At 53.4% G+C, this 23,463-nt stretch overlaps 12 protein-coding genes across 12 annotated transcripts; 6 read left to right on the plus strand and 6 right to left on the minus strand.

Moving 5' to 3' along the window:
• Positions 1-107: 107 nt before the first annotated feature.
• BDP81DRAFT_403299 (uncharacterized protein) lies at positions 108-1,588 on the plus strand. Its single transcript, XM_060588875.1, has 3 exons — positions 108-985; positions 1,119-1,343; positions 1,404-1,588. Exons 1-3 carry the CDS (start codon positions 349-351, stop codon positions 1,457-1,459), a joined length of 918 nt encoding a protein of 305 aa, XP_060449773.1. The 5' UTR covers positions 108-348; the 3' UTR covers positions 1,460-1,588.
• A 756-nt stretch (positions 1,589-2,344) lies between these two features.
• On the minus strand, positions 2,345-2,798 carry BDP81DRAFT_504467 (ankyrin repeat-containing domain protein; the record flags this gene model as incomplete). The annotated part of the gene is made up of 1 exon (XM_060595627.1): positions 2,345-2,798. A coding segment is annotated over one exon (384 nt), but the record flags the coding sequence as incomplete, so codon positions are not given.
• On the minus strand, positions 2,598-3,115 carry BDP81DRAFT_418216 (uncharacterized protein; the record flags this gene model as incomplete). Its single annotated transcript, XM_060589686.1, has 1 exon — positions 2,598-3,115. A coding segment is annotated over exon 1 (161 nt), but the record flags the coding sequence as incomplete, so codon positions are not given.
• Positions 3,116-5,157: 2,042 nt separating this feature from the next.
• On the minus strand, positions 5,158-6,950 carry BDP81DRAFT_418219 (YeeE/YedE family protein). Its single transcript, XM_060589687.1, has 2 exons — positions 6,438-6,950; positions 5,158-6,364 (listed from the first exon to the last, which is right to left on the minus strand). The coding sequence occupies exons 1-2, from the start codon at positions 6,581-6,583 to the stop codon at positions 5,524-5,526; spliced, it is 987 nt and encodes a 328-aa protein (XP_060449776.1). The 5' UTR covers positions 6,584-6,950; the 3' UTR covers positions 5,158-5,523.
• A 990-nt stretch (positions 6,951-7,940) lies between these two features.
• Positions 7,941-8,900, plus strand: BDP81DRAFT_458032 (metallo-beta-lactamase superfamily protein; the record flags this gene model as incomplete). The annotated part of the gene is made up of 2 exons (XM_060593359.1): positions 7,941-8,427; positions 8,494-8,900. 2 exons carry the CDS (start codon positions 7,941-7,943, stop codon positions 8,898-8,900), a joined length of 894 nt encoding a protein of 297 aa, XP_060449777.1.
• A 569-nt stretch (positions 8,901-9,469) lies between these two features.
• BDP81DRAFT_390455 (zinc-binding dehydrogenase) lies at positions 9,470-10,610 on the plus strand (the record flags this gene model as incomplete). The annotated part of the gene is made up of 2 exons (XM_060587405.1): positions 9,470-9,528; positions 9,584-10,610. The coding sequence occupies 2 exons, from the start codon at positions 9,470-9,472 to the stop codon at positions 10,608-10,610; spliced, it is 1,086 nt and encodes a 361-aa protein (XP_060449778.1).
• A 793-nt stretch (positions 10,611-11,403) lies between these two features.
• BDP81DRAFT_446112 (uncharacterized protein) lies at positions 11,404-12,138 on the plus strand (the record flags this gene model as incomplete). Its single annotated transcript, XM_060592029.1, has 1 exon — positions 11,404-12,138. The coding sequence occupies one exon, from the start codon at positions 11,404-11,406 to the stop codon at positions 12,136-12,138; it is 735 nt and encodes a 244-aa protein (XP_060449779.1).
• Positions 12,139-12,340: 202 nt separating this feature from the next.
• On the minus strand, positions 12,341-13,691 carry BDP81DRAFT_366916 (ribosomal RNA assembly protein KRR1). The gene is made up of 2 exons (XM_060586528.1): positions 13,396-13,691; positions 12,341-13,330 (listed from the first exon to the last, which is right to left on the minus strand). Exons 1-2 carry the CDS (start codon positions 13,647-13,649, stop codon positions 12,613-12,615), a joined length of 972 nt encoding a protein of 323 aa, XP_060449780.1. The 5' UTR covers positions 13,650-13,691; the 3' UTR covers positions 12,341-12,612.
• A 2,358-nt stretch (positions 13,692-16,049) lies between these two features.
• Positions 16,050-17,624, plus strand: BDP81DRAFT_418227 (uncharacterized protein). The gene is made up of 3 exons (XM_060589688.1): positions 16,050-16,321; positions 16,372-16,464; positions 16,513-17,624. Exons 1-3 carry the CDS (start codon positions 16,187-16,189, stop codon positions 17,239-17,241), a joined length of 957 nt encoding a protein of 318 aa, XP_060449781.1. The 5' UTR covers positions 16,050-16,186; the 3' UTR covers positions 17,242-17,624.
• Positions 17,625-18,093: 469 nt separating this feature from the next.
• On the minus strand, positions 18,094-19,163 carry BDP81DRAFT_418229 (uncharacterized protein). Its single transcript, XM_060589689.1, has 2 exons — positions 18,672-19,163; positions 18,094-18,616 (listed from the first exon to the last, which is right to left on the minus strand). The coding sequence occupies exons 1-2, from the start codon at positions 18,779-18,781 to the stop codon at positions 18,238-18,240; spliced, it is 489 nt and encodes a 162-aa protein (XP_060449782.1). The 5' UTR covers positions 18,782-19,163; the 3' UTR covers positions 18,094-18,237.
• Positions 19,164-20,998: 1,835 nt separating this feature from the next.
• BDP81DRAFT_128886 (uncharacterized protein) lies at positions 20,999-22,025 on the plus strand. The gene has a single exon (XM_060581710.1). The coding sequence runs from the start codon at positions 21,217-21,219 to the stop codon at positions 21,832-21,834; it is 618 nt and encodes a 205-aa protein (XP_060449783.1). The 5' UTR covers positions 20,999-21,216; the 3' UTR covers positions 21,835-22,025.
• On the minus strand, positions 21,919-23,409 carry BDP81DRAFT_128890 (mitochondrial K+-H+ exchange-related-domain-containing protein). The gene is made up of 3 exons (XM_060581711.1): positions 22,605-23,409; positions 22,027-22,542; positions 21,919-21,965 (listed from the first exon to the last, which is right to left on the minus strand). The coding sequence occupies exons 1-2, from the start codon at positions 23,039-23,041 to the stop codon at positions 22,065-22,067; spliced, it is 915 nt and encodes a 304-aa protein (XP_060449784.1). The 5' UTR covers positions 23,042-23,409; the 3' UTR covers positions 21,919-21,965; positions 22,027-22,064.
• Positions 23,410-23,463: the final 54 nt, after the last annotated feature.

Raw genomic sequence — 23,463 nt, forward strand, 5'->3', positions numbered from 1 at the left:
CTGCCTACCTTCCCTCGAGTTGGCCATCATACATGGTCGTGACTGCCGTCCCCGACAGAAACCTGTGACATTCATATGGCTCCTTCTAAAAGAGAATTGAGAGGCAGGTACGGCGGAAGGAGGCTTCAAACGCACTTCACCTCCGCATATATTCCCGATGTGGTCTTCCAAGTCTCTCCCACAACTTCAACCTTAAGAGACCTTTTTACGATCTTTGTTCTCACGCTCTCTGCACTCCCCTTACCGATCAACACCGAGAGCAACTTTCCTGATTGCTATACGTTCGAGAGAGTCTATTTTAGCAACCAGCAGAAGACATTGAAGAGTACTCGTCGTTCAACAACCACAATGTCCGCCCCTCTTTCTTCGGAGCTGTCGTCTCCTTCTTCCTTGATCCAAGAATCTACTGTCTACTCCGACTATGGTCCAGACGAGGAGTTGAAGACCCAGAGTCAAGACCACGTCAAGTCTACAACCAAATCTGCGTCCAAGAAGTCTCCGTTTCTCAAGTATCCGGCCGACATCCAGCGTCTCATCCGACGTGGCCTTTGCACCTATGGCATCAACACGGGCCCAGTACCCGATGACACAGACTGGGCCAAGCTCACTGTTGCCATGCTCAGGGAGCAGCTCGTCATGCGTGAGATGCCAGACGATGGGAAGAAGGGTGTTCTCGTTGAGAGGCTCGAGAACTTGAAGACGTATAAGCCTGAGGTCGTTGCTAGCAGAGACGCCCCTGACGACAAGCCATTCGGCCCTATCTCCAGGAATACCGGCAGCAAAGGCGAGAAGCGCTTCTTTGTGGACATGAGTGACAAGGGCCACGTTGGTTCTGTCAAGAAAGCAATGAAGGAAGACATGTTCGTGATCAAGCAGTTCAACGATCTCGATAGTGAAGTCAGCTTCAGCCTTCGCGGGACCGGTCCCGATACATACGATGTCACCATCGGAACCAAAACCTCGTGTACCTGCTCGAGCATCGTAGGTAACACCAATGCCTCATTCAAGCAAATTTTAACCTCGACTAGATGTTCCGACCCCGGAGTAATTGCAAACACATAATCTGTCAGCTGGAACTCTACCGCCCTTTCTAAGACGCGATTACTAACGAAGTTTAGATATCATGACGCATGCTTTCCGGGCGCCTGCTGAGCTCCTCCCACAACGGACATTGTTCGCCGAGGAGATCAAGAAGCTCGTTGACCGCGCCCCCAAAGTCCGCTTCACCGCGGCGGAGGCCAGCCAATACTTCTCTCTGTCGGGTGGTGTTCCGAAGTCCAAGGACGGCAAGTCCTGTCCTGTCTGCTTCAAGGATATTGGTGAGGCAGAGACGGTGTGCTGCGGTAAGTGTGGCAACCACACACATTCTTCTTGCTTCGACGTGTACACGCGCCAGCAAACAGGATGGACCCTCACGTGCGCTGTCTGTCAGGTTGACTGGTCGAACACGGTTATCTGAGAGCAAGATGGCAGTTCTTCAACAAGAGGTTTGGAGGGGTGTTGATACTAAGAGACATGACTATTGAAGGCGTGTGGCTGGCTTTGAAATGCCATTTGGCAGAAGGCTTGACAACGCAGCCGGCTCAACAATTATTTGCGTTTGAGGGAGGGGGGGGGGGTGGTATCTGCTGCGGAGTACTGTGGGAAGACTTATGGGCTTGAAATATCAATGAATACGCATCTCAGATGTATTATATCATCACTATCAAGAATCGAGCGCATAAATGGTAAATGCAAGTTACCTGCAGTGTTAATTGCCTCGTCTCCTTGATGTAAATTGTTTCACCCGAGCTTTGTCAAGCTTCAATAACGCTTGCATTTGATTTGTTACCTCATCTTCACCACATCGTTGCTAGGTTGTCGCACTTCTCATATACGTTCTTGGTCTCTTTTGCTGTTAAGGAGGCGGTAATTGTCCGAAGGCCTGGTTGACACTATCCTGCTACGCATCCAAGAAGAGTGACATACCGTCTTTGCAGATTGACCGTGCTGCGACAACTTGCACGTCACTTGATCGCCCTCTGCTTGACCAGCTTCCCTGCACGCTGAACGATGGTCCGCCTACTCTTCATCCAAACTTACATCGTACTTCTCAAATAGGCTCCTGAAAGCCCGTTCTTCTCATATCCATTCATCTTTATGATGAATGAAAAAACATCATCATCAAAACTGTTTCTTAGTCCTGCTTTCAGAAGCATCTCAGTAATTTCCTCATTCTCTTGAAAAATGGACTGATGTAGTAGGCTTCTACCAAATAAGTCACTGCCTGTCAAGCTAGCGCCGTGCTTGATCAGGATTTCAGCAATACCGACATGATTCTTCTTGACGGCCGAAGCCAGATAATGGTCTATTTCGGCCCCGGCCTGTTCGAGGAGCCATTGGACAACTGCTTCTTGCCCATTATCGACCGCGCATTACAGTGGTGTTCGACCGAGCGAGCCTGGAGTGTTCCCAGCAGTGGCATTATTCTTGCACAACAATTGTACAACATCGAGTATCCCATCCCAAGCAGCTTGATGCAAAGCTAGCATCATGTGCCGGTCCCTGGCCATGACGTCGGCACCATTGTCAACCAGCCATGCTGCTGTCTTCCACTTTCCCGAAATCGCTGCGAGATGCAAAGCCGTTCTTCCTTCCCTGTCTCGCAGCGTTTTGTTTGCGGTATTCCACAGATATTTAACGGTGGCTTGTTTTCCATAGAATGCTGCCCGGTGAAGGGCTGTTTTCCCTGAGGCGTCAAGAACGTTGATGTCTGCACCCGCCTCTGTCAACAACTTGACTGCTTCCAGAAACCCTGTGATTGCGGCACAGTGTATGGGCGCAACTCCATCTCTGCCTTGCGCGTTGATGTCTGCGCCCGCTCCCAAGAGCGATTGGATAGACTCATAGGCCGATGTATCGATGGTTACGTAGGGCTCTTCGTTTTCACCATCAACCTATTCATCCATTATTTTCTCAGATTTGCAAGCATAGTGCAATGGCGTCCATTCAACCAAGTCTCGCGCGTTGATGTCTGCCCCCCCACGCCATGGAAAGGCCCCAACGATGTCTCGACGCGCACCGTAATGCAGGGGTGTCCAACCAAAAAACATCCTTTGCATTAAAATCTTCCGCACATCGTATTGCTTCGTCGACGTGCGCAAGATCTTGATAATGAGCTGCTTGGTGCAAGCTCGTGCAGTGAAACTTTTCGTCAAACGCATAATCCCTTCTGATGCGACCGCCTGTTACATAATCCCTTTCGCTGCGATCGCTTGTAAAGTCTTGAGAGATATTGCACTTCCATGGAGGCTTCTGACCCTCACACATTCTTACAAGGGCTGCGAGCATTGGTTTAAATTCTGGCGGCCCATGGATGAAGTTGGAACGAAGCTCGATCTCAAGGCGATCTCTGACATCTAACATCCCCTCGTGTTCATACGAAGGCCGCACGTCAAGCTCATGTAATTGTTTTTCGAACAAATCCGAGGCCAAGCAGACTTGTCTCAGGAAATCCACAATTATGGCTGTTGACTGAGTGTAGAGCTCGTTTTCAAGCGGGAACGTCCTGGAGACGCGGAATAGCCAGACGTAGATATCTTCCGCCTGGTTCCAGTGCTGCAGCTTCTCGTGATGTCGGGTCTTCTCTCTTGCTAAATCGATGATAACGGAAGCCACGGGAAGCTTGTTTTCCACGCTAAGCGCTGGTATCATGCTCAAATAAACGTCACTAAGGCTGCCGAGTCCGGTGCTCTCAATGTTTCTTGCCAGCTTCAAGAGCTGGTCATTGCGGAGGGTAAAAGACTTCCAGCTTGTATCGGCTGCCGCTTCACGTTTTGAACGTGTTTTCACGGGTCCTTCGAGCGGCTTTTCAAGGGTCATTGCTGCGGCCTTGAAAAAGCATGAGAATATGTCCTGCGCATATAGCGACTTCAGGGGCCCGTGGAACTCGGCGGCTAAGAAGTCATGGATGGATTTATCATCCTCTGTCGCGATGGGGGCCTTCGGTGTTTCTTCGTCGCCTCCGCTCCCGCTCCAGCTCTCGTTTTCGTTACTTCCATTCTCGTCATCTTCTGTTCGGATTTTTTTCGATCGTGAACTCGGGCAGTTCTTCTACACCATATTGCCGACGATCGATGTAAGGCCCACCAGGCCCGACGACTCTGTGGTTTTCCTTGCTTAATTCATCATTCGAAATGCCATCTTTCGGGGAAGTTGTCAATGTTGAATATCTCATGATCCTGGTTGACTCGATGGGCATCCACCACGAGAGATCTCTGTGCAAACTCTCCGTGTATGGGCCTAGGACGCGCAAACCAGGTCTCGCGGGTGATCCTTTGACGCGCAACCATTCATCGTCTTTTTCATCTCCTATAATATCCTGGTGATTTATTTCTTCGTTCTTCTCAAGCTCATCAACTGAGAAAAGCCACATCGATAAGGCTGCTTGCTTCAAGCTCATCTGCAGGAGCGTTCCATTTCCCTTCTCGTCTGTTCAAGCGAAAATGTATGAGCTCTCCTCCTTGGACTGCGAGAGACCAGGTGTAATCATTCTGCTCTGAGTTCCAAAAGAGAAGATTCATTGTGGCTTCAATGGATCGTGCAAGAGAGACAGCTTCCGTGGACGCCGGCCCCTGCCAGTTTGCCAGCTGCGCTAGGTCTCTCCTGATCATGACAACACGATGGGCAGTCGAAACTGTCGAAACTGTCAAACCTTTTTGCGGAGCACCTTCCTCGAATGCTTCGATGTGTGCTTGCAAACACCGAATGCTCCATGCTTGAGTCTCTAACTTGGCGTCAGGTATCCACGGGCTTTTCGTGATATCCGCGAATGTCGTCGCAAACCAATCGAGTTCGAAACCTGACGGAGTTTGGAAAGATCTTGGCGGACTTGCGAGACCTCGCCGAATCCACGCCCTTAACCCCGTCATCAAGAGAATGGCGCCAAGCTGTGCAATCGATACTGACCAATGTAGCCCACGCAGGCCAATGAATTGCACGATATACCCACACAGACTGACGGCCATTCCAATGCTCGTTTCCAGCTCTAGGGAGACTCCAGGCTTTTCGTCTCGGGTAGTAAACGTTGACATAGCTTCCTGAGTCGATGGAGACCCCGAGGAGATCAGGCTGTACACATCCGAAAAGGGAGTTCATTTACAACAGCTTAATGCACGCACCTACAGGCAATATTGCATTAGGTCCAACGTCATCGGACCCTTTGCTTGGCGTTGACACGTATTATACAGGGGTAAATACTGTGGGAGATATATCGAGCACCGCCTTACGCTCGAGCAACCAGCGGTAAGGTAGAAAATAAACATAAATACAGGGGGTAATTCTCGTGGGTGGCCTGCACGACTGGTGGCTAATCGATGCGCACACAGCCGGCCAACTACGTATGATAGGACGAACTGCACGCTTTTTCTGCTGTGTAACTACACGGCAGGATAAATGGATTTCCGTTCAACTGCGGCGGGGCTTGGTAATTGGTTGGTCCACGCAAGCGCCAACCCAGCCTTGCCTGCCCATATACAGCCTGCATTAGACGTAAGAGGCGACAAGGGCGCCAGCGCCGAACATGGAAGCAACTGTGATGAAGCTGGCAGTTGAGAAGAGTGAAATGCCGCTGAGTCCGTGTCCAGAAGTGCAACCTCCACCAATTCTAGATCCCAGACCAATGAGGAAACCTCCTACTGCCGCCAGCTGTGGCGAGATAGCCGTATCAGCAGCACCAAGAGCGAACTCGGGGTATACTGTCGCAACAGCCCACGCGCCGGCAGCCAAGCTCGCAGAGAAGAGAATGTTGCTATACGACGGTTTCCCCTTTTCGCCACCGCCCTGAACCGCCCACCAGAAGTACCGTCCAATCTCGTCGTAGGAAGTCGACACGCCGAGCATCGACTTGCGAGAGAGCAGCGAGAAGAGCTGCGCCAGACCAATCAGGAGTCCGCCGATGGTGGGAGCGACGACGGCGTAGGGGCTGGCGGGAGTATACTTCATGCTGGCGTAGATGACGCCCGCGAAAAGGGCCTCCACGCCGACGAAGGCGACGGCTCTGCTCAAACCGGCCCGCTCGTGGACGGTGAGCTTGGGGTTCTCGGGCGGTGCCGAGCTGGCGTTGCTGGTGAGGAGTTTCTGGAGGAAGCCGGTCCACATGATGCCCGCGAGGACGGCGCCGCCGAGAACGTAGACGCCGGATTTGGTGCCGACGGCGATCTGGGCGAGGACGGTGCCGGGGCAGGAGCCGGAGAGGGCCATGCCGGCGCCGAGGATGGACCCGCCGAGGATGTTGCCGTCGTACTCGGAGAAGATGCCTAGACGCGAGGGGCTGCGGGGTTTGGGTCGGACGTAGCCCGCCTGGTCCAGCACGAGGACGAAGACGCTGTGTTCGTGTCAGTTTGTGGTGAAGAGGACCAAAAGGGAGCAGCAGTGAGTGCTGAGACGATTGGACGTACGTGCTGCTTGCTGCGGCTGCGAGGAAGGCCTGGATCATGTGCCAGTTCTCGAACTTGAGCTGAGCGATGATGACGGAGGGCTGGTAGACGCCCGCCGCTACCAGGGCGGCGCCGAATGCGGCGCCGGATAGGGCTGTTGTTGCCATGGCTTGGTGGGCTGTAGATATGCGTGTAAGAGTAAGAGAGGAAGTATGAGAGAGTGTTTGTCCGCAGGGGGGCGTTCTGGGACGAACTGCTGCAGGCCGGTAGTTTGGATTGTGTGCTGTATATATGAGAGGTTTTTCTCTTCTATGAGTGGTTATGCGAGAAGGTGGTGATGTGTGAGAGGAGTTTAAAATCGTCAAACTCTTCGAGCTGTCTCGGGACGAACTTATACAGGCTAAAGCTAAAACTGCTTAAACCTCTGGAAAGAGTATCGAATTTGCCAAGTTCTCGGGTCTGCTTAGTGAATCAAGCCCGAAAGCCCCAGATCCGTTCGGGGACTTGAAGATAGAGAGGGAAAAATGGACCGGGTAGCGGGGCCCTTGGTTAATAATCTCGCCCCCATTGTCAAAGGCCGAAGAGTGAAGAGGGCCAACCCCTGTAGGAGGGAACGTCCTCAATCTGCTAGGAAACCCATCCCGTATTCTGCGGCCGAGCCGGCCGTCCGGGTTGACTTTTGTCAAAGGCAGTTTAGGGTGTAAGTGCCGGATAAGTGGTGGCGTTCGTTGTTAGGACTTGTTCCCTTTTCGGATAGCAATGACGCCTTTTGGAAGCTAACTAACGACATGGCGCTAGCTTATTCCGAGCCCTTTGGCATTATGTATCCGAAGTTTTCTTTGTTGCGTGAGAGTAGTTGCTTCCTTTGAAAGAGTATGGGAGTTTACTTTGCACGCATTTCAAATTCTCAATGGGATATAGATGCAATTCAGGAACAGGTGATGCATGTGGTGCGTGCGCCGTTGTGGAAGGTCGGCAGTTTGGGACATTGAAGTCCGTCAGCAAACGATTGATTGGGTAGAGCAAGGTGTCTGAAGAAGGGGGGATCAATAAGGTTGCAGGAGAATCAATTGAATCCCGCCCCGGGATGGTCCTGGATCTGCCCCAGCCCGCCAGGATTGTTCTCTCTCCCAAGCCAAAGGACTTGAAGGAGGACGGCGACCACTTTGAAGAAACGGTCGCCGACGTCGGGGAACTGCCGGAACGCATGGGCATCACCGAGAGTGGATACCCCTTCTTCACCGGGATAGTTTGAACCTCTCGGGGGCTTCCGTAAGCCTATGCTTCTTTCGGTGACTACTATCGTGACCGAGGGACTTCATGCTCTCTAGATTATGGGTTCATGGACGGCGAGGCTTAGATGAGATGTTTTCAGACTTTAGATATAAGGGTTGAGAGGGTGACCATGATGTTAAATCATTCATTTTTGGATTGCATTACTAGCAAAACCACCAGAACCAGTCGATGAACAGAGTCAACCAGTTGCGAGAACATATACTCAACGCCTCACTTACACACCCAAACATGGCTCAAGAACCCACAATCCACGAGATCTTTGAGCCGGTGACAGGCACATGGCAGTACATCGTTGCCGACCCCTCAACCAAAGCCGCCGTAATCATCGACTCTGTCTTGGATTTCGATCCGGCAAAGAACGCCATCTCTATACAAACAGCCGACGGCCTTCTTGATGTGGTAAAAAAGAATGGCTACCAAGTTGTCAATATCCTAGAGACACACGTCCACGCCGACCACTTGACGGCATCCAAATATCTGCAGTCCCGGCTGCGGGAGGCTCAGGATGGCGCGGCCCCCGATATCTGCATTGGCAGGCGGATCGGAGTCGTACAAGAGAGGGTCGCTGAGAAATATGGCATCTCCAAAGACGAGTACGCCAATGCCTTCGACCGGCTACTTGACGACGACGAGATCTTCGAGATTGGAGAGCTCAAGGCCAAGGCTATCCATCTGCCGGGTCATACGCCCGACCACATGGGTTACATGATCGAAGGTGAGCACTTCCCCACAGACAGTCACGAAGAAATATCAGCCCCATACTAACCACAACTTCCAATAGCCAACGTCTTTGCGGGCGACTCCCTCTTCAACCACGACGTCGGGTCCGCACGATGCGACTTCCCCGGCGGCAACGCCCGCGACCTCTTCGCGTCGGTGCGCCGGCTGCTCGATCTCCCAGAGACCACCAAGATCTGGACGGGCCACGATTACCCGCCGGCCCACCGCGGGCCCCTGGCGGCGACGGAGGTCGCGAGGCAAAAGATGGAGAACAAGCACCTCGCGCAGAACGTGACGGAGGAGGACTTTGTCAAGTGGCGCGAGGAGAGGGATTCGGGGCTCGGCGAGCCTAGGCTCATGCACTGGGCGCTGCAGGTTAACGTGAGGGCTGGGAATATGCCGAGTCCGACCAAGGCTGGGGATCGCTTGTTGCATGTGCCTGTCAAGATGCAGGGTGTGACTTGGTGAAGGGGGATTTCATGTCGTGTAGTGTGAGCGTGGAAAGGAGCTTAGTTGATTCCCGTGTATAAGAGATAAGGGATGTGGAAGCGTCTTCTGTATAGTTAGTTACCTCTGGCCACGAACATGAATGAAATCCAGGGAAGCCTTCTTCGACAGCCAGCGCTCTACTTTCGCATGCGCACGTGAAGTTATCACGAAGATCGAAATGGGTAGAGCACATGTATGTGCTGGTGTTTTGGCGGTGTTATGTTGATTGGCCCATGCGTTGCAGCCCCCCCCCCCCCCCCCCCCCTCCCCGGCCACCGCCGTGTGGGGAAAGTGCCGAGGTCTCGTCACTGAATGCGGGGAGTTCGGCCCCGGCTGAGTGGAGGGAGGCCGGGGGACGTCTATTCCCGCCACCAAATCACAACGTCAACAGCGGCAACAATCCGGTATCTCATATTATTAATCTCGTTCGGCTCAATATTTTCCTGTTCACATAAGAGCTGGCGTAGCCCTCATTCGATTGACTTTGTAACATCAAACTGGTTCTCTATTGAACTAGTGACGACACCATCTTTTCCAAAGTATTGACAATGCCTCATTCCATCACCGTTAAAAAGATCGAGGGGAAGCCCGGAAAGGTGTACTATCCGTGAGAAACCACCCTCCTCGGGTCATAGCAATATCGTAATTAATTCAAAGCTCAGTCTCCAACTCAATGAAATTCCAAAGCCGACCCCTGGGCCCAAAGATGTCTTGGTGCGATTAAAGGCCGCCGCCCTCAACCACCGTGATCTCTTCATCCGGCGCCACCTGTACCCAGGCATCTCATTTGACCACCCGCTCATGGCAGACGGATACGGCATCGTAGTCGAAGTCGGAAAGGACGCAGACAGAAGCCTCCTCAACAAGCCCGTCCTCATCACACCCAGCCGCGGCTGGGCCTCGAGCCCGGACGGGCCGGAAGACATTCGCAAATTCAGCGTCATCGGCGCCACTCAGACGTACCCGGACGGCACCGCGCAAGACTTCCTCGCCCTCCCCCAGGACGAGGTCGAGCTGGCCCCGGAGCACCTCACCCCGGCCGAAGGTGCCGCCCTACCCCTCGTCGGGCTCACGGGCTGGCGCGCGCTCGTGACGAAGAGCGGAAACGCGGAGAAGGGCAGGAACATCCTCGTCACGGGCATCGGGGGCGGTGTGGCGCTTCAGGTCCTCCAGTTCGCCGTCGCCTTTGGCTGCAACGTCTACGTCACCTCTGGCGACGAGGCCAAGATTGAAAAGGCCAAGAGCATGGGCGCCGCCGGGGGCGTGAACTACAAGACCAAGGGGTGGGAGAAGGAGCTGCAGGCCCAGCTGCCCAAGTCGCGGCCGTACCTCGACGCCGTGGTCGACGGTGCCGGCGGAGACCTCGTGGGAAAGGCGGTCAAGGTGCTCAAGCCTGGCGGTGTCATTAGCCAGTACGGCATGACGGTGTCGCCGCAGATGGACTGGCTGATGCAGGCTGTCCTCAAGAACGTGGAGCTCAAGGGTACGACTATGGGATCGCGCGAGGAGTTTAGGGACATGGTTGCCTTTGTGAGGGAGAAGAAGATTAGGCCTGTGGTGAGCCGGACGGTCAAGGGACTGACGAACCTCGAGGGTATTGATGGGCTGTTCAAGGATATGGAGGCGGGGAAGCAGTTTGGCAAACTCGTTGTTGAGTTTGAGGAGCCCTCTGCGTCGCCTAAGCTGTAGACTTTGTGTTGCCATGTACGACGTAGTATATGTAGAGTATCCTTGATAGTTACGAGGATTTATTTGAGTTCAATCAAAACCTGGCAAGGAATGGAAGTGCTCTTACTTGGGCTTCCTTGGTATCGAATGCTTCCATTTGGTTGACCGCTATCTCTGAAATTTTCCAATCACGTCCATACGGTAGAGGTGAAGGTAATTGAGCAAGCCAATGACATCCTCCAGCATGTCGACTAGCTGTGTAGGTAGCCTCAAGAACATCGCTCTCTTCTGCAGGACCTATGGTCTTGAGAGACATTCAACACTGGTTGCTGTCTATGGGCTTTCTATCGAGATATGTTTGGGCCTTCTTATTGTCTTTCAAGAGATGTCGCACAAACACAAGCAATGCCGTAGGCTCTTTTGGAGGACTTTCAGTCTTTGTTTGGGTCGGACCTTCCCCATTCAGCTCCTCAAGTCTATTCTGCTATCTGAATCTAGGCATAGGCTTCACCTGGAATTTGGTCCACCCAAGTGTAAGTCAGTGAATATACACACGTGATGGGTGCTCTTGAAAATGATGAACGTTCATCTTGAGCCCTGACCACTGGCTTCTTTCAGTTTCCCCTTCCCTCTTTCCTCATTCTGGACGAAGGGTCCTGCCTGGAGATAATTGTCTCTGTTCGCCGAGCTTCTTCTTTTCACCTACAACAGACAAGAGGAGATTCTCCCCTCTCTCACCCATCTCAATCTCACAAACAAATCAAATCCCGATAATCATATCACTAGCACACTATACGCAGACCTCACCCTCACGATGTGGCACAAAGCCATGTTCGTTGTCATGGCGGTGGCCTTGATGCTCTCTGCGAGCGTCAATGTCGTCGCTGCTACAGGCTCCATTGCAGACCTCAACACAGTTGGGGTTTCCACTGAGGACACTTTCAGCAACGGTCTCTCCAAACGCAACTTTGCCCTTGGTCCTCATCTTGCTCCCAGGGACTTCCCTCACGACAACCCCCTTAACATCACCGAAGAGGAGGCCCTCAAGCATGGCCACAAGATCATCCCCGTCAACAAAGAGATGTGGGCTCACCTCATCAAGACCGCCGGCCTCGATCGCGAGTACGAGCCCATCGAATACGACCCTGAGCAGCACAACGAATCCCTCTCCAGCATCGACAAGCGACAACCGAAATGCGGCACAAACTACGACCTCGAGAAGGAACCTCCTGACCCTCAGAACTGGTGCACTCCGAGCCCAATCGTCGGCGACTGCCAGCTCGGTCTCTGGTGCCAGGCCGACTGGCCGGGCTGGGCGCAGTGGCCTAGCCGCGGCTGGGTCTTCAACAACGCCTGCGACCACATTGGAGAGAATGTGCCCTTCCAATGGGATGACTGGCAGCCGATCTGCAGTCCTCTTCCCTACGTCACTCTCTTCTTTGCTCCCGGATGGGAGATCTACTATCCCGGAGAGCCGGATGGCGGTCCTTTCCCGGCTAGCTACTACTATCACCGGACTTTTGACTGCTCTATGAAGCCAAAGAATTGAGGCCAGATTGGTACAGTTATCTGAGGGTTAGTCGAACGCTGGGATTTATTCCTCTGCATAACCGATACCTCCATCGCACGCCTTCAGCAATGAGAGGAATTAGTTTGGATTGGCCCCGAGGAAACAGAACTTGTCTGGGGCTACGCAAAGGTCAGGCGATTGGGAACCTCCTAGGTCACCTAGCTTAGGTAGTGAACACCACTTTAGTTTCTCAAGACAATTGCATTACACATCGTGACTTTTCCCCTATAGTGACATTTCGCTTTTGATTTACAAACCCTTCGGGTGGTGTAGTTTGAGTGAATCGCCAACGTGTGAGAAGACTCTTGAACTCTTGAATGGAAGGGTATCTTGAGTGAGCTAATACCTCACTTACGTACGTGGCGACCCCTTTTCTGCAAAGATGCAACAGACACCTGCCCCAGTCTCCACAATTTCTTACGCCTTTTCCACGTCCCAGATTCTTCTCGTCCCTCACTCGTCGTCCTCGCTCTTCTTTCTCTTCTTCCTCTTGTGGCCGAGCTCTTCGGGGGGTATAAAGTCCTTTTCCCTCTCGCGCAACCTCTCCTCCTTCTTCGCCTTCTGCTGCTCCAAGCGCTCGGCCTGCGCGGCCTTGTTCTTGGCCTCCTTGCCCAAAAAGTACTCGCCCGTCTCGATCTGCTTGTCGACCTTGCTCTTCTCGGGCGCGGGCGGGAAGGGCGTGTAGACCTTTTTGGACTTGTCCGTGACCTGGTGCGGCACGCGACGGTGGCTGAGCGTCTTCTTCTTGAAATTAGGCAGGAAACGGTCCCAGCTCTCGTTGGCGAGCTCCGGGTCCTTTGCGAGCTCGCGCTTGATCATGAGCTCCTTGATGTAGTAGATGGGGTGGATGTTCTCCATGCAGTCCTCGACGACGCGGCGCACCTCCTTGAGGCCCTTGAAGGGTCCCATGACGGAGACGGTGCTGCCCTGCACGAGGATGTAGGTCTGTGTGAGTAGCTCGAGGGCCTTGAGGGTCGAGCCGTTGGGGCCGAGGATGCGCTGGCGGCGCTTGACGTAGCGCTCCTTGTTGCGGACCAGGTTGCGGATCTTGATGATGTCGGCTGCGACGCCGTCTTCGAGGATCTTGAGAGCCTGCGGCGCGGGGACGCTTCGGGCCAGGAGCTTGATGAGGTCGCGGGCGTTGAGGATGGCGGCGGGGTCAAATGTTTTTCTGGAGGGCAGATCATGTTAGTTGCTGTAGGCTGGGCACTGTGGAGGGATGAGATCGTGACCGACCTTGTCGTCTTGACGGTCATTGAACCCTCAATCAAGTCGAGCGAGCAAGCGATGCCCGTCTTCTCGAGGGCCTTTGTGACGAGAGGCCATGCCTCCTTGAGGTACACTTCGCGGTACTTGGGGAAAACAATCTGGAAGGAGGATTCCTCAGCAAATGTGCCGCCGGCGTTGTCGGCCGGTGTGAAGGTGTCGATTTTCCATTTGTCAATGTCGTCCGTATCCCACGGCTTGTCCTTATTGTATACGGAGGGCATCTTGTCGGTTGTCGCGTGTGTGAAAGATGAGTGACCCTCGACTTGTATGCGAGAAAAGTTTCGTAGTTACTTACCTACTAGTGGCTGCGGCGAACTTTTTCTTATCGATAACGCTGGAGACGGCACGTGGGGTACACACCGGTTTTTGTGGACCCAGTCCAGCATCCACCAGGCGAAGCCAGCCAGCTAACATCGTGGGCGATGAGAACAGTGACAATCGCATTAATACCTCGACAATGTTTACAGTTCAAAGTAGTAGTAAGTCAGCTAGTCGCATGTTAGTGATGCGCATCGGAACGACGTTTTCAATGAGCCAGGGCCGGTGGGCCGCTGCTTTCACGGCTGCCAACGTGGTAGTTGCGAGCCCCTGTGTGCGAGCCACAACTAGATATCGCGGATGATGATCATTTTTGTTCTGGCGCGTGTGATTTGCGCATGTCTTTTTGGATTCCGAACCCTTCTTGCGCCTCTGAATAGAACGATCGATTACACGTTCGAGGTTTTTTGACCGGCGCTCCAAATCGGGAACCTGCAAAGTGTATCCGTACCGCCCTAACAGTCAGCGTCGCCGTGAGATCTTCATATCAGATAACAGCGAGCCTTCTTTCACCGCTTATGCTTGCGGGTACAGGGGCCGCTGCGACCCCCCTAAATATTACCTACTCTTTCTGATGATCAAGGAGAGAAAACTTCAAGATCCTGACACATCAGCGCAGCGCGTGCTGTAAGGCTGAATGGGGTAGCCGATCCAATCAAATCGCGGCTTCCGTAATACGGTCCAGTGGGACGACCGCTGGGTAATCAGTATCGCCGATAGGTAGGATTAGTTGGCAGTTATCGCGTCCCGTCCATCCCCAGTAAATTTGGCCCTCCATCCTGATCGATTAAGGGGATGCGGGATGAAATCAATCCGCTCGCCATTCCATCTATTCTCTCCTATCCCAAAAGACAACCAGCTTTTCGCGTCCAACGTGCCTTTCTAATGTCTGAGACCTGGCTGTAGCTTCACCTTGTAACCATAGTTTTCTCCCCGCAATTCTGGCCTAGGGAACGTACCTGCCTCCCCCTCCAACTCAACCATTTGCTCCTTTCTGAGTCGCCTCCAGCGCGTCTTCCCGCTGAACAATTTTTTTTCGCCCTCCTACGGATCTGCACCTGCCATCTACCACCCACGGCCTGACTACACAAACACACGTCTCGCAATCTCAACTTCGCGCCTCGCCCCGAATTCTCGACGCAAGCCACTTTTTTGAGCCCTGTACGTGGGTCTCTCTTGCGAAAAACTTGCGACTGCACCACACGCGCATCCCGCGATCGCGAAGCGGCATACGAAAGCCTCCCTCCTTCGACAGATACCTCCCGTCCGCGACGATTTCGCTGCAACCGCCATCCTGGCTGCCGTTCGAGAGCCTTCTGCGCCTGCTCCGGCATTGGACAACCTCGCAGAGCACGAGCACGATCACGATCTGCCATCCTTTCGAGACGTCATGGAGGAAGCCACGGCTCTGGCCACCCTCGCGTTGCCACAAACGAACCTCGAGACGATCTCGCGGCCCAGTTCCACGTCGACATCGGAATCCGCAGCCGCAGCCGCAGTTGTAGCCGCGGCCTCGACGGTTCCTCAGTTGCCAGGCATTTCAGCGCTTGCCCAGGCCAACAACTCTGCGACGAGCTCGCCTCAGATGCGGTACGTCAGTATGCTTGGTGCCAGGCGAAGAAATGAAGGAGGCGCAGAGGGACAAGATGGATGGCCAGTCTGATGGCCAAAATTCACATGCGCTGTCTGCGCGCTCGTCGAGTAACTTTGGAGTCAATCTGGCGAAAAAGTAGACGATTTAGCCATCGCGCTCTATTGACAGGTCCCTCTCTGCTGCAATATCATTGGCCAGTCCAGAGTCCGGTTTCAGTGCTGGGAGACACAGTCGAGACGGGATGGAAGGAAATAGGACCAAGAAAGTGACGAGAGCTTCATGTGCTGACTTTGATCCACAGAGAAGCGATTCCCGCGCCCGCTCCCGTTGCCGCCTCCACACCGACTCAGGCGCCCGCGCCCGCGCCCGCGCCAGCTCCCGCGCCGACGCCGACTTACGCTTCTGGCGGAGGGTCCACCACGGTATGTCTGCATTTACCTTACCTTATCCCACCTTGTACGGAGACCATCGCGGGTATCTTATCATCGAGTCCAATCCCGAACCCCCCAAAAAAATCCCCCATCTCCTGCGTTAGTGTTATCGCAATTACCGTTCAGGTATTGCTGTTATCTAAGAACCAATGAACCCTGCAAGGCAGGTGTGGGGCTGCAACTGGCCGCGGTCGTTCCTTCCCTGTCTTATCTTTGCTCCACAGATAAGTTTTCTTGTTCCCATGCAGCGATAGTCGTCAACACCAAGACCAGAGTCCCAACTCTCATCGCGCGCTTCACCCCGTCAAGCACCACAAACAAGCAAACAGCCATATTTTTTTCGCGCTTCTTTGGAGCACATACTCAAAACCACTTTACGGAATCTTTTGCGATCATTTCGCTGGCGTTGCGCACCATGATGGCCACCCAAGCTAACGAATCGACGCAGCCAACATGCCAAAACTGTCAGACCTCAACCACGCCCCTATGGCGGCGCGATGAATATGGATCAGTTCTCTGCAACGCATGCGGACTGTTCCTCAAGTTGCATGCAAGTATACCCTATGCTTCTCATACAGAGACGAGCTAACCTGGTGCTAGGGTCGTCCGCGTCCGATCTCGCTCAAGACCGACGTGATCAAGAGCCGAAACCGCGTGAAGACGATGCGCCCTGATCTTGCGTCCAAGAAGAAGGTATGTGGCTCGTATGTATTGCCTGGCTTTGGCTAATTATGTTACTAGCAACAGCAGCAGCAACAACAAGCTCATCAGTTTGGCGCAAACGATCCGAACGGCCTCGACATCCATGGACAGAACCAGCGCAGACAGTCGCAAAAGTCAAACGGCAATCCGGATGGCTCTGACTCCCCCGTTTCTCGTACCGCGACCCCGTCTCTATACAACCCTAGCCTCCCGGTCTTCCAGGGTATGGACGATGCGCAGCTTCAGGCAGGACTGCAGGGCTTCAACGTCTCTGGTTCGGATAACCGCTCGGGCTCCCCCCTGAATGGCGACCGTCACCTCGATGCCCCACAAACACACGAGCAGCTCATTGCCGCCAATTCGGCCCTCAAAACCCGGGTCAGCGAGTTGGAGCTTATCAACGAACTATTCCGCGGTCGACTCGGCCAAATGGAGCAAGACGAAGCGAGTGCAAGAAGGGGGCAGGAAATCAGCGGCAAGGCCGAGGCCCAGCTCCGGGCTCAGCTCGAGAGCAGTAAGAAGCAATTGGACGAGAGCCATCGCAGAGAGAACAACCTCAAGCGGCGCCTCGACGAGATGGAGCTGGAGCTCAAGGAGGTCCGAGATGCCCTGGACCTCTCGGACTCTGGCCGCGCAGCAAAAAAGCCTCGGATTGCGGAAGTGGTTACCAGCGCCCCCGTTGTCGCAGCCGCCACGGGTGGAGGAGGCGGTGACGGTGGTGGTGGTGGAGAATCCGAGGTCTCGACTCCCCAGTCTGCCGCGAACTGATATGGCACCATCCGGGGCCCAAATCACCATCACCTGCGCGATTTCCAACTCCACGTACATCACCATCACCACCACCCCCCAACACCTTGGGACGAGCTTTGCAAAATTCTCCACGCTTATACCTATAATGTCGCGTGTGTTTTTCCGTGTTTCCTTTCTTGGTTTTCCCCCGGACGTCCTACGGGATTCGGGTACGATGGCTCGGGCTGCTTGCTGTTAGAGGGACAGGCGTTGCGGCCCTGTGGGTCAAGGTAGTCAAAAGTTTTTATTGTGACAAAAAATAGAGGCTTTACGGGATTGATGACCACACACACACACATACTCTATTTGGAGTTGTTCTCTCTGCTGTGACTGTGATGTCCGTTGTCTAGCTCTGATTCCCATCGTACATCAACTGTGTGATCTGTATATAATTGGTGTGAAGGAATTCGGAGGACAAGGACAGTATCACGAATAGCGAATGGGTATACTCCGTAACCTGGACAGCATTTATCAATACCACCATTGTGTCCGACGGGGGAGATTAAACCTCCCGACGTCATGATCACGCTTGTATGCCGCCGTCTACCCCTTTTATATGACGTTCCGCAGAGACACCTGGCCCGGGGTAGGTTATCTGAAGAGGCGCGTAATTAGTGGGTAGCGGTACTCAGTGCCGATCAGTCTGTTGGTGCAACTAGTTTTTTGATCACAGTCGTGGATGGAGTTTGTATTGATAGCATGTGTTGAGAGGCGATCTTTTGTGGGAGAGAAGAAAAGGACGAGAGGCAAGGTAAAAGGATAGATCAGAGGGCGATATTCATTAACATTAGAGAGGGTATGTGGATTCCGACTTCCTACCTCCCTCATCTTCGCATCGTACCGTATAAAATAGATAGATGTACACAATAGAATAGGGAATCAAGGTGCATGTATGGAAGATATCGACTTGAGTCGGTAAAGAGCTCCAGGAGTGGTGAATACAAGACTCGTTGAATCCAAAGTTGTCTGCAGTCTTCACGGCAGTTCTGCTATTTCAGACTTCTCCGCTATCCTTTCCAATGTCCACGTGGCGCCATCACAGACGACAAGATGGTCAAAAACGACAAGAGGATACAGTACTTTTTTTTTTATAGCAAAGTCAAGGACAGGACTTATCATGCACAAGTATGCTTCCTTGAGATCCTCATAAATACGTAACTTAGCTAGCCGCCTAGAGGCAGGGGTTGAAGTAGCACATGGATCTTTCATCACGAACATGCAACTTCCCGTCAAGACTTTGGCATGGTTGCCATGCAGTGTCATAGAAACAAAAAAGCAAGTGTGGCTGTCAATGGCATGTTCGCAAAAGCCCCCCACTCCCACCCCACAGGGAGCCGAGGGAGATAATCCAGACCTGAAGTGCGATTAGATAGTGAGGTAGAGAGAGAGAGAAAGAGAGAGAGAGAGACATGCGCGGGATGGAAGCCGGGAGAAGGAAAAAAGGTACCAGGATATCCACTCGAGTGGATGCCCGCTGCTGGACGAGACGGGCGCATCTTCCCGCCCGGGCGGGCTCCATATTTCTCCTATCATTCGCGGGGTCGATAACGCCTCTGTTGACTTGACTTTAATCGTTGAGGAAACTCTGAAAGTGGACTGTTGAATTGGTTACGTGAACGTCTGCCGTTCTTCTCTTCCCCCAATGATGCCGCGCTGCAGATTGACGTATTCGAATGGCGATGATCTCTCTTGGCTTCTTCGGACTCTGTTTTGGTACGGGGGTACGGATACCGGTACCCAAGTCCAGGGCAGAATCACACACAGACTTTGGTGATTGCGATCCCTGGAAATCCTTCGCCCCGGACTGGGAAGGCAGGGATGATGGCAACATTCGAAATTAATTTTTTTTTGGGCGCAAGGGCTTCTTTTAGGACGTTCACGCCTGCGATGGAGGGGCTGGGGGGGGGAGATATCAGATAAGACATCACTATCAAGGTTATCGTCGAGAAAAGGAAAGAAAGGGAAATAAATCAATAAAAGGAAGGCCCTTCTCGTTCCCCGATCTCCTACTCTGAAACTGCGCGGTTCATCAGAGCTGTCAAGCCTTTTTCTGCCTAGTGGGAAACAAGTCAAAAATTCCACAAGGTAATAAGCTGCACAGATTGGCATTAGCAAATATGGATAGAGGCGCAGCAAGAAAACAACCCATTGGACAATTTACACCTGACAGGGTGTTGAAAACGGATTTTTTTTCCATTGTGGCGGCGAACATTATTGGCCTGTCCGCCGAACATATGCAAATGCAACAAGCCTCGGTGGCTTTTCACTGGAAGGGCAACAGGACTCGGGGGGGAATGGTTCTGCATGCCGTGGGTGGTTGTGGACGACGGGGATAAAAGATTATCACGGATTCCAGAGCTGACGCACCGAGGTTTGCAAACTCATTTCTCAGGTTGCCTCCCCCATGTGGTTTTGTGGTGAGGTACTTTACATTGGGCAACGCATAACATGGCATCTAAAGTACTATTACGCCCCCCCTCGATCTTATGGAGAGGGAGCACTCGCACAAAATGTTTGGTCCAGAAGCAACCCCGATGGCGAAAAGCACACCACCCTCACCAAGCTCTCTCCTACCAACACTGGGAGGAGGTTCGAACTAGTCCCTCAACACTCTCCCTAGGTACTAGGCATTGCTGCTTGTGGTGGAAGACCCCGTCCGACCCTCTTTCGCGGGCGGCGGCCCGTGGCCTAGGTAGAGATCGTCTGGAGACGAATTCAATGAGTGACTCCCAAGGAAGTGGATGTCCAGTAGGTACTAGGTAGGTTCGTACCTTTCACAAGCTCGGACGCCCGGAGTCCCACGTTACCACCGGGCGGCCGATGGATCGACCAAGGCAAGCAGGTCAACGCTTTTCGCAACGCAGTCACTCCAACAGCAGTCAGCCAGAAGCAGAGAGCAAGAGAGGGAAAAGAACTGGGCCTAGACGTGGGCTGGAACTTCTTGTCCCTCTACCGTATTACGTTGCCGCAAGGTACCTTCTCTTAGTACATTCGTGGTCATCTCTCGGCGGCCTCGTACCATTGGCTGACGGGGGACTCGTTTCCCTGTGCCCAAGCGGCCGCTTTAGGCAAGTGGAGTTTCCTCCACTCCAACCCCAACCTGGGGGAGGACGAGGACCCATGGGTCCTGGAGGTTACTTCACGCTTACGGGCCCACGGTCCCACGGCTCACGGAGGGAATCGGGGGAACGGACGGCGAGCGAGAGAGGCGTGGCGTGCTGCAAGCCGAGAGAGAGATGGATGGAGAGATACCTGCATGCCGATTCCGCCATAAATTAGTTCCCATATCAATTGGCACACCCGACACGCCCGCACTCAACTCGCGACTTTGTCTCGCAAATTCCACTTTCACATTTCATCCTCTCGTTTTTTATTATTTGTGCGTCTTGTGTCTGCCCGTCTCTCTTTTCTTACCATCTTATCCATACCTACAGTTGTGTGGAACATTGCAGTTACAGGGTGAAATCTCGCAACTGACACCAGGGAGGAACGCCGGGCTCCATCCCTCTCGTGTCTAGTTCCCTCCAGAGACATTCCAGACGGGGCGCCCAGCTTTCATATCTCTCATATCTCGGGGCTACCTATCTCTTCACCACACAAGCTAGCATACCAATCACCCAATTCACTTTTCTGATTCGCCTCCATTATTGACATTGGCCACCTTCTCCTCCCCCCTCCCTCGCCCTCTGGAGCAATCATAATTCTCTCCACAACACCATGTCGAGGACGGGAAGTTAACCATTCACCAACACCACCAACCCTCCCCGAAAGCGACCCACGCCTGCTTCTTCCCACAGAAACACTAAAGAATCCACATCTTCTAAACCGATCATCGCCCTAATTACACGCCTAATTATACGTCTCTTGACGAACAAATATTACTACGCAGATAGACACGCCAACATAAAAAAAAAACAGAAGAAGGAAAAGAAACACCAATACACAATCACAAAAATGCTTCAAATGTCACAACTACCGAGCCGGGCAGGCTACAGCCCCCTCGTACCCTCGCCCCTAAACCCAGACGTCCACGCCATCGCACCGCAACGGTGCCAAAGACTACGCGAAAAGAGACGCCAGCAGGGCCGCGGCGACGTGAGCCCGACCCAGAGACTCCTCCGCCACAAGGCCGCCATGGCCTGGAAGTCAGAGGCCCTGACGCGGGAGAGCACAATGTATACGAGGGACGAGATCCTCGACATCCTCGCAGAGTGCGATCGCCAAGACGAGGTCGCGGCGAGGGGCCTCGTCGTCATGGCTACCTCGAACCAGCCGCCGTGGCCGCCGTCCCAGAAGCAGCAGAAAAAAAAGCAGCAGCCAAAAGTCCACATCCGGGCGGCGCACTGGAAGGAGCACGAGGGCGAGGAGTATGATTTCTTCTGCGAGGCCGACGACGATGCGGACGAGACTTCACGGCAGTGGGGGTCGCTCGTGCCTAGGCTACGCAGCCCCTTCTCCAAAGACACCGCTCGCCGGGTTGCGCTGGCATTTGGGTTGATGTGTATCTGTGGATGTCTACCGGCCCTTCGAGCCCACGGCTTCCACATGTATTCAGCTACCGAGGCTGCGTAGGTGCCATGGTCTTCCCTTTATCGCCCACACTGAACAAATCCACAAATTCTTCGTCATCATGGCGGAAGGAAACTTCATAATTCTAGCCCAACCCAAAGGCAATGGAGAAGAGTCTGTCTATCAGAGCGGGGCTTATCGTCATCCATACATCAGCCGGAACCAGCTCACGTCTAGAGAGCATACATTACAAACATTACACACATCCATCATCCTACAAGTCGTTGCTGAGGCTACTTCTTCTCTTCGTTCGGGTTCGGAGGCTTTTCTTTATCCGTCGTGGGATCGGCGTTGACCTGTTTTGCGGCTTCCTTCGCGGCCTCGTCCGCGGCTTCAACAGAAGCCTCTTCCTCTTTGGCCTTCTTGGCGTGGTTCACCTGCCAGATGGCCCGCTCGATCTCGACGCCCAGCTCGGGGACATCAAGCGTCTTGGCAATCCGTTGGCCATTGGCCTGTGAGAGCAGGATTGCCTCGTCCTTTGCGTTGTCTCCCTTGCCTTTCAAAGGCTCCGTGCTGCCAAGGGCTGGTTTCGACGGTGTTACGGTTGTGTTTTCTGGGATTGAAGGCGTATAAATGTCGTTCAACAACTTTGACGGGGACAGGGCCAGGAGTTTATTGTCAACGAGGAATCGGAGGTGCTTGCCTCCCTCGAGAGCACGCCAATGCGACCAAGCTCTGTAGACGAGATAGAAGAACGGCAGATTAGGTATCCTGGGGGGATAGTAATATCAGCAATGCAATTCTTCCACAAAGAGATTGGAGTTCCAACTTACACGGGTACCAGGGCGAATGGCGCCGAGATGGGCATGCCAATCAAGCACCATATGAGCTTCCTCTTGTGCAGCGCATCTCGTTCCGTGGCCAGTGTCCTGACAACCTGCTCAGCCTGCTTTGTAGGGATAATGGTATCCGGGAAGACCAATTCAATCTTCTCCTTGCCCTTGAGCTCCTCGTCCTTGCGTCGCGCAGAAATGGGTGGCACCGACTTCAGCCCCCATTCTTCGTACGGAATACGACGCAGGGCGTAGTTTCCATAGCTGACAACCTTCTTCTGCCATCCGCTCTCTTTTGCTTCCCAGCCAGCCCACAACTTGGCTGCCCTCTTGCCGACCTTATCTGCCAAGCCTTGTTGGTTCGTCGTCGCAATATTGAGTCGTTGTGAGTAGAGGAGAGTTCGACTCGTGGTGATTGGGAGGAGGTAGAGACGCATATCGGATGACGAGGGGCTCAGACCGAGCGGTGGATTTCGGGGTTTGGTTTGGGGCGATTAACTTCGTCGTCGTCGGGTCGCTCGAGGATATGCGATACGCTGCCCCGCGGCAGTTGCGATGGGACGGAGGAGGGGAAAAAGAGGATGCTCTTGGCTCAGAGATTAGCAGAAACAGCTTCTCCCAGTCGGCATGGCGAGTGTTATACTGAATTAGCCGAGGGGCGAAAAGAAAAGCTCTAGTGAAATAAAAAACCAGGCGGCCTCTTGTCCCTGGTCGAAGAAAGGAGGCAATTTTGACGTGTGTCGTGGAGTTCCAAGTCTGGAAGCTCTCAGCCTCTTGGACTTTGAAGAACTAGAGCCTGCCCCCTGTCATCCATCTTAGCTTCTGGGTCAAGCTTCCTGGACTGAACCCGGACGCAGAG

Source organism: Colletotrichum phormii (assembly GCF_030913505.1).
Source record: "Colletotrichum phormii strain CBS 102054 chromosome Unknown BDP81scaffold_3, whole genome shotgun sequence".
NCBI classification, from domain to species: Eukaryota; Fungi; Ascomycota; class Sordariomycetes; order Glomerellales; family Glomerellaceae; genus Colletotrichum; species Colletotrichum phormii.

Excerpts from the sequence above, each read along its gene's own strand:
- BDP81DRAFT_403299 (XM_060588875.1), top strand. The coding sequence starts at position 349 with ATGTCCGCCCCTCTTTCTTCGGAGCTGTCGTCTCCTTCTTCCTTGATC. Across the intron at positions 986-1,118 it reads TACCTGCTCGAGCATCGTAG|ATATCATGACGCATGCTTTC; the intron begins GTAACACCAATG and ends AACGAAGTTTAG. Across the intron at positions 1,344-1,403 it reads GGCAGAGACGGTGTGCTGCG|GATGGACCCTCACGTGCGCT; the intron begins GTAAGTGTGGCA and ends GCCAGCAAACAG.
- BDP81DRAFT_418219 (XM_060589687.1), bottom strand. The coding sequence starts at position 6,583 with ATGGCAACAACAGCCCTATCCGGCGCCGCATTCGGCGCCGCCCTGGTA. Across the intron at positions 6,365-6,437 it reads GCAGCCGCAGCAAGCAGCAC|CGTCTTCGTCCTCGTGCTGG; the intron begins GTACGTCCAATC and ends ACACGAACACAG.
- BDP81DRAFT_366916 (XM_060586528.1), bottom strand. The coding sequence starts at position 13,649 with ATGCCCTCCGTATACAATAAGGACAAGCCGTGGGATACGGACGACATT. Across the intron at positions 13,331-13,395 it reads ATGACCGTCAAGACGACAAG|AAAAACATTTGACCCCGCCG; the intron begins GTCGGTCACGAT and ends TCTGCCCTCCAG.
- BDP81DRAFT_418227 (XM_060589688.1), top strand. The coding sequence starts at position 16,187 with ATGATGGCCACCCAAGCTAACGAATCGACGCAGCCAACATGCCAAAAC. Across the intron at positions 16,322-16,371 it reads GACTGTTCCTCAAGTTGCAT|GGTCGTCCGCGTCCGATCTC; the intron begins GCAAGTATACCC and ends ACCTGGTGCTAG. Across the intron at positions 16,465-16,512 it reads ATCTTGCGTCCAAGAAGAAG|CAACAGCAGCAGCAACAACA; the intron begins GTATGTGGCTCG and ends TTATGTTACTAG.
- BDP81DRAFT_418229 (XM_060589689.1), bottom strand. The coding sequence starts at position 18,781 with ATGGAGCCCGCCCGGGCGGGAAGATGCGCCCGTCTCGTCCAGCAGCGG. Across the intron at positions 18,617-18,671 it reads CCGGCTTCCATCCCGCGCAT|GTCTGGATTATCTCCCTCGG; the intron begins GTCTCTCTCTCT and ends ATCGCACTTCAG.
- BDP81DRAFT_128886 (XM_060581710.1), top strand. The coding sequence starts at position 21,217 with ATGCTTCAAATGTCACAACTACCGAGCCGGGCAGGCTACAGCCCCCTC.
- BDP81DRAFT_128890 (XM_060581711.1), bottom strand. The coding sequence starts at position 23,041 with ATGCGTCTCTACCTCCTCCCAATCACCACGAGTCGAACTCTCCTCTAC. Across the intron at positions 22,543-22,604 it reads CCATTCGCCCTGGTACCCGT|GATACCTAATCTGCCGTTCT; the intron begins GTAAGTTGGAAC and ends CTATCCCCCCAG.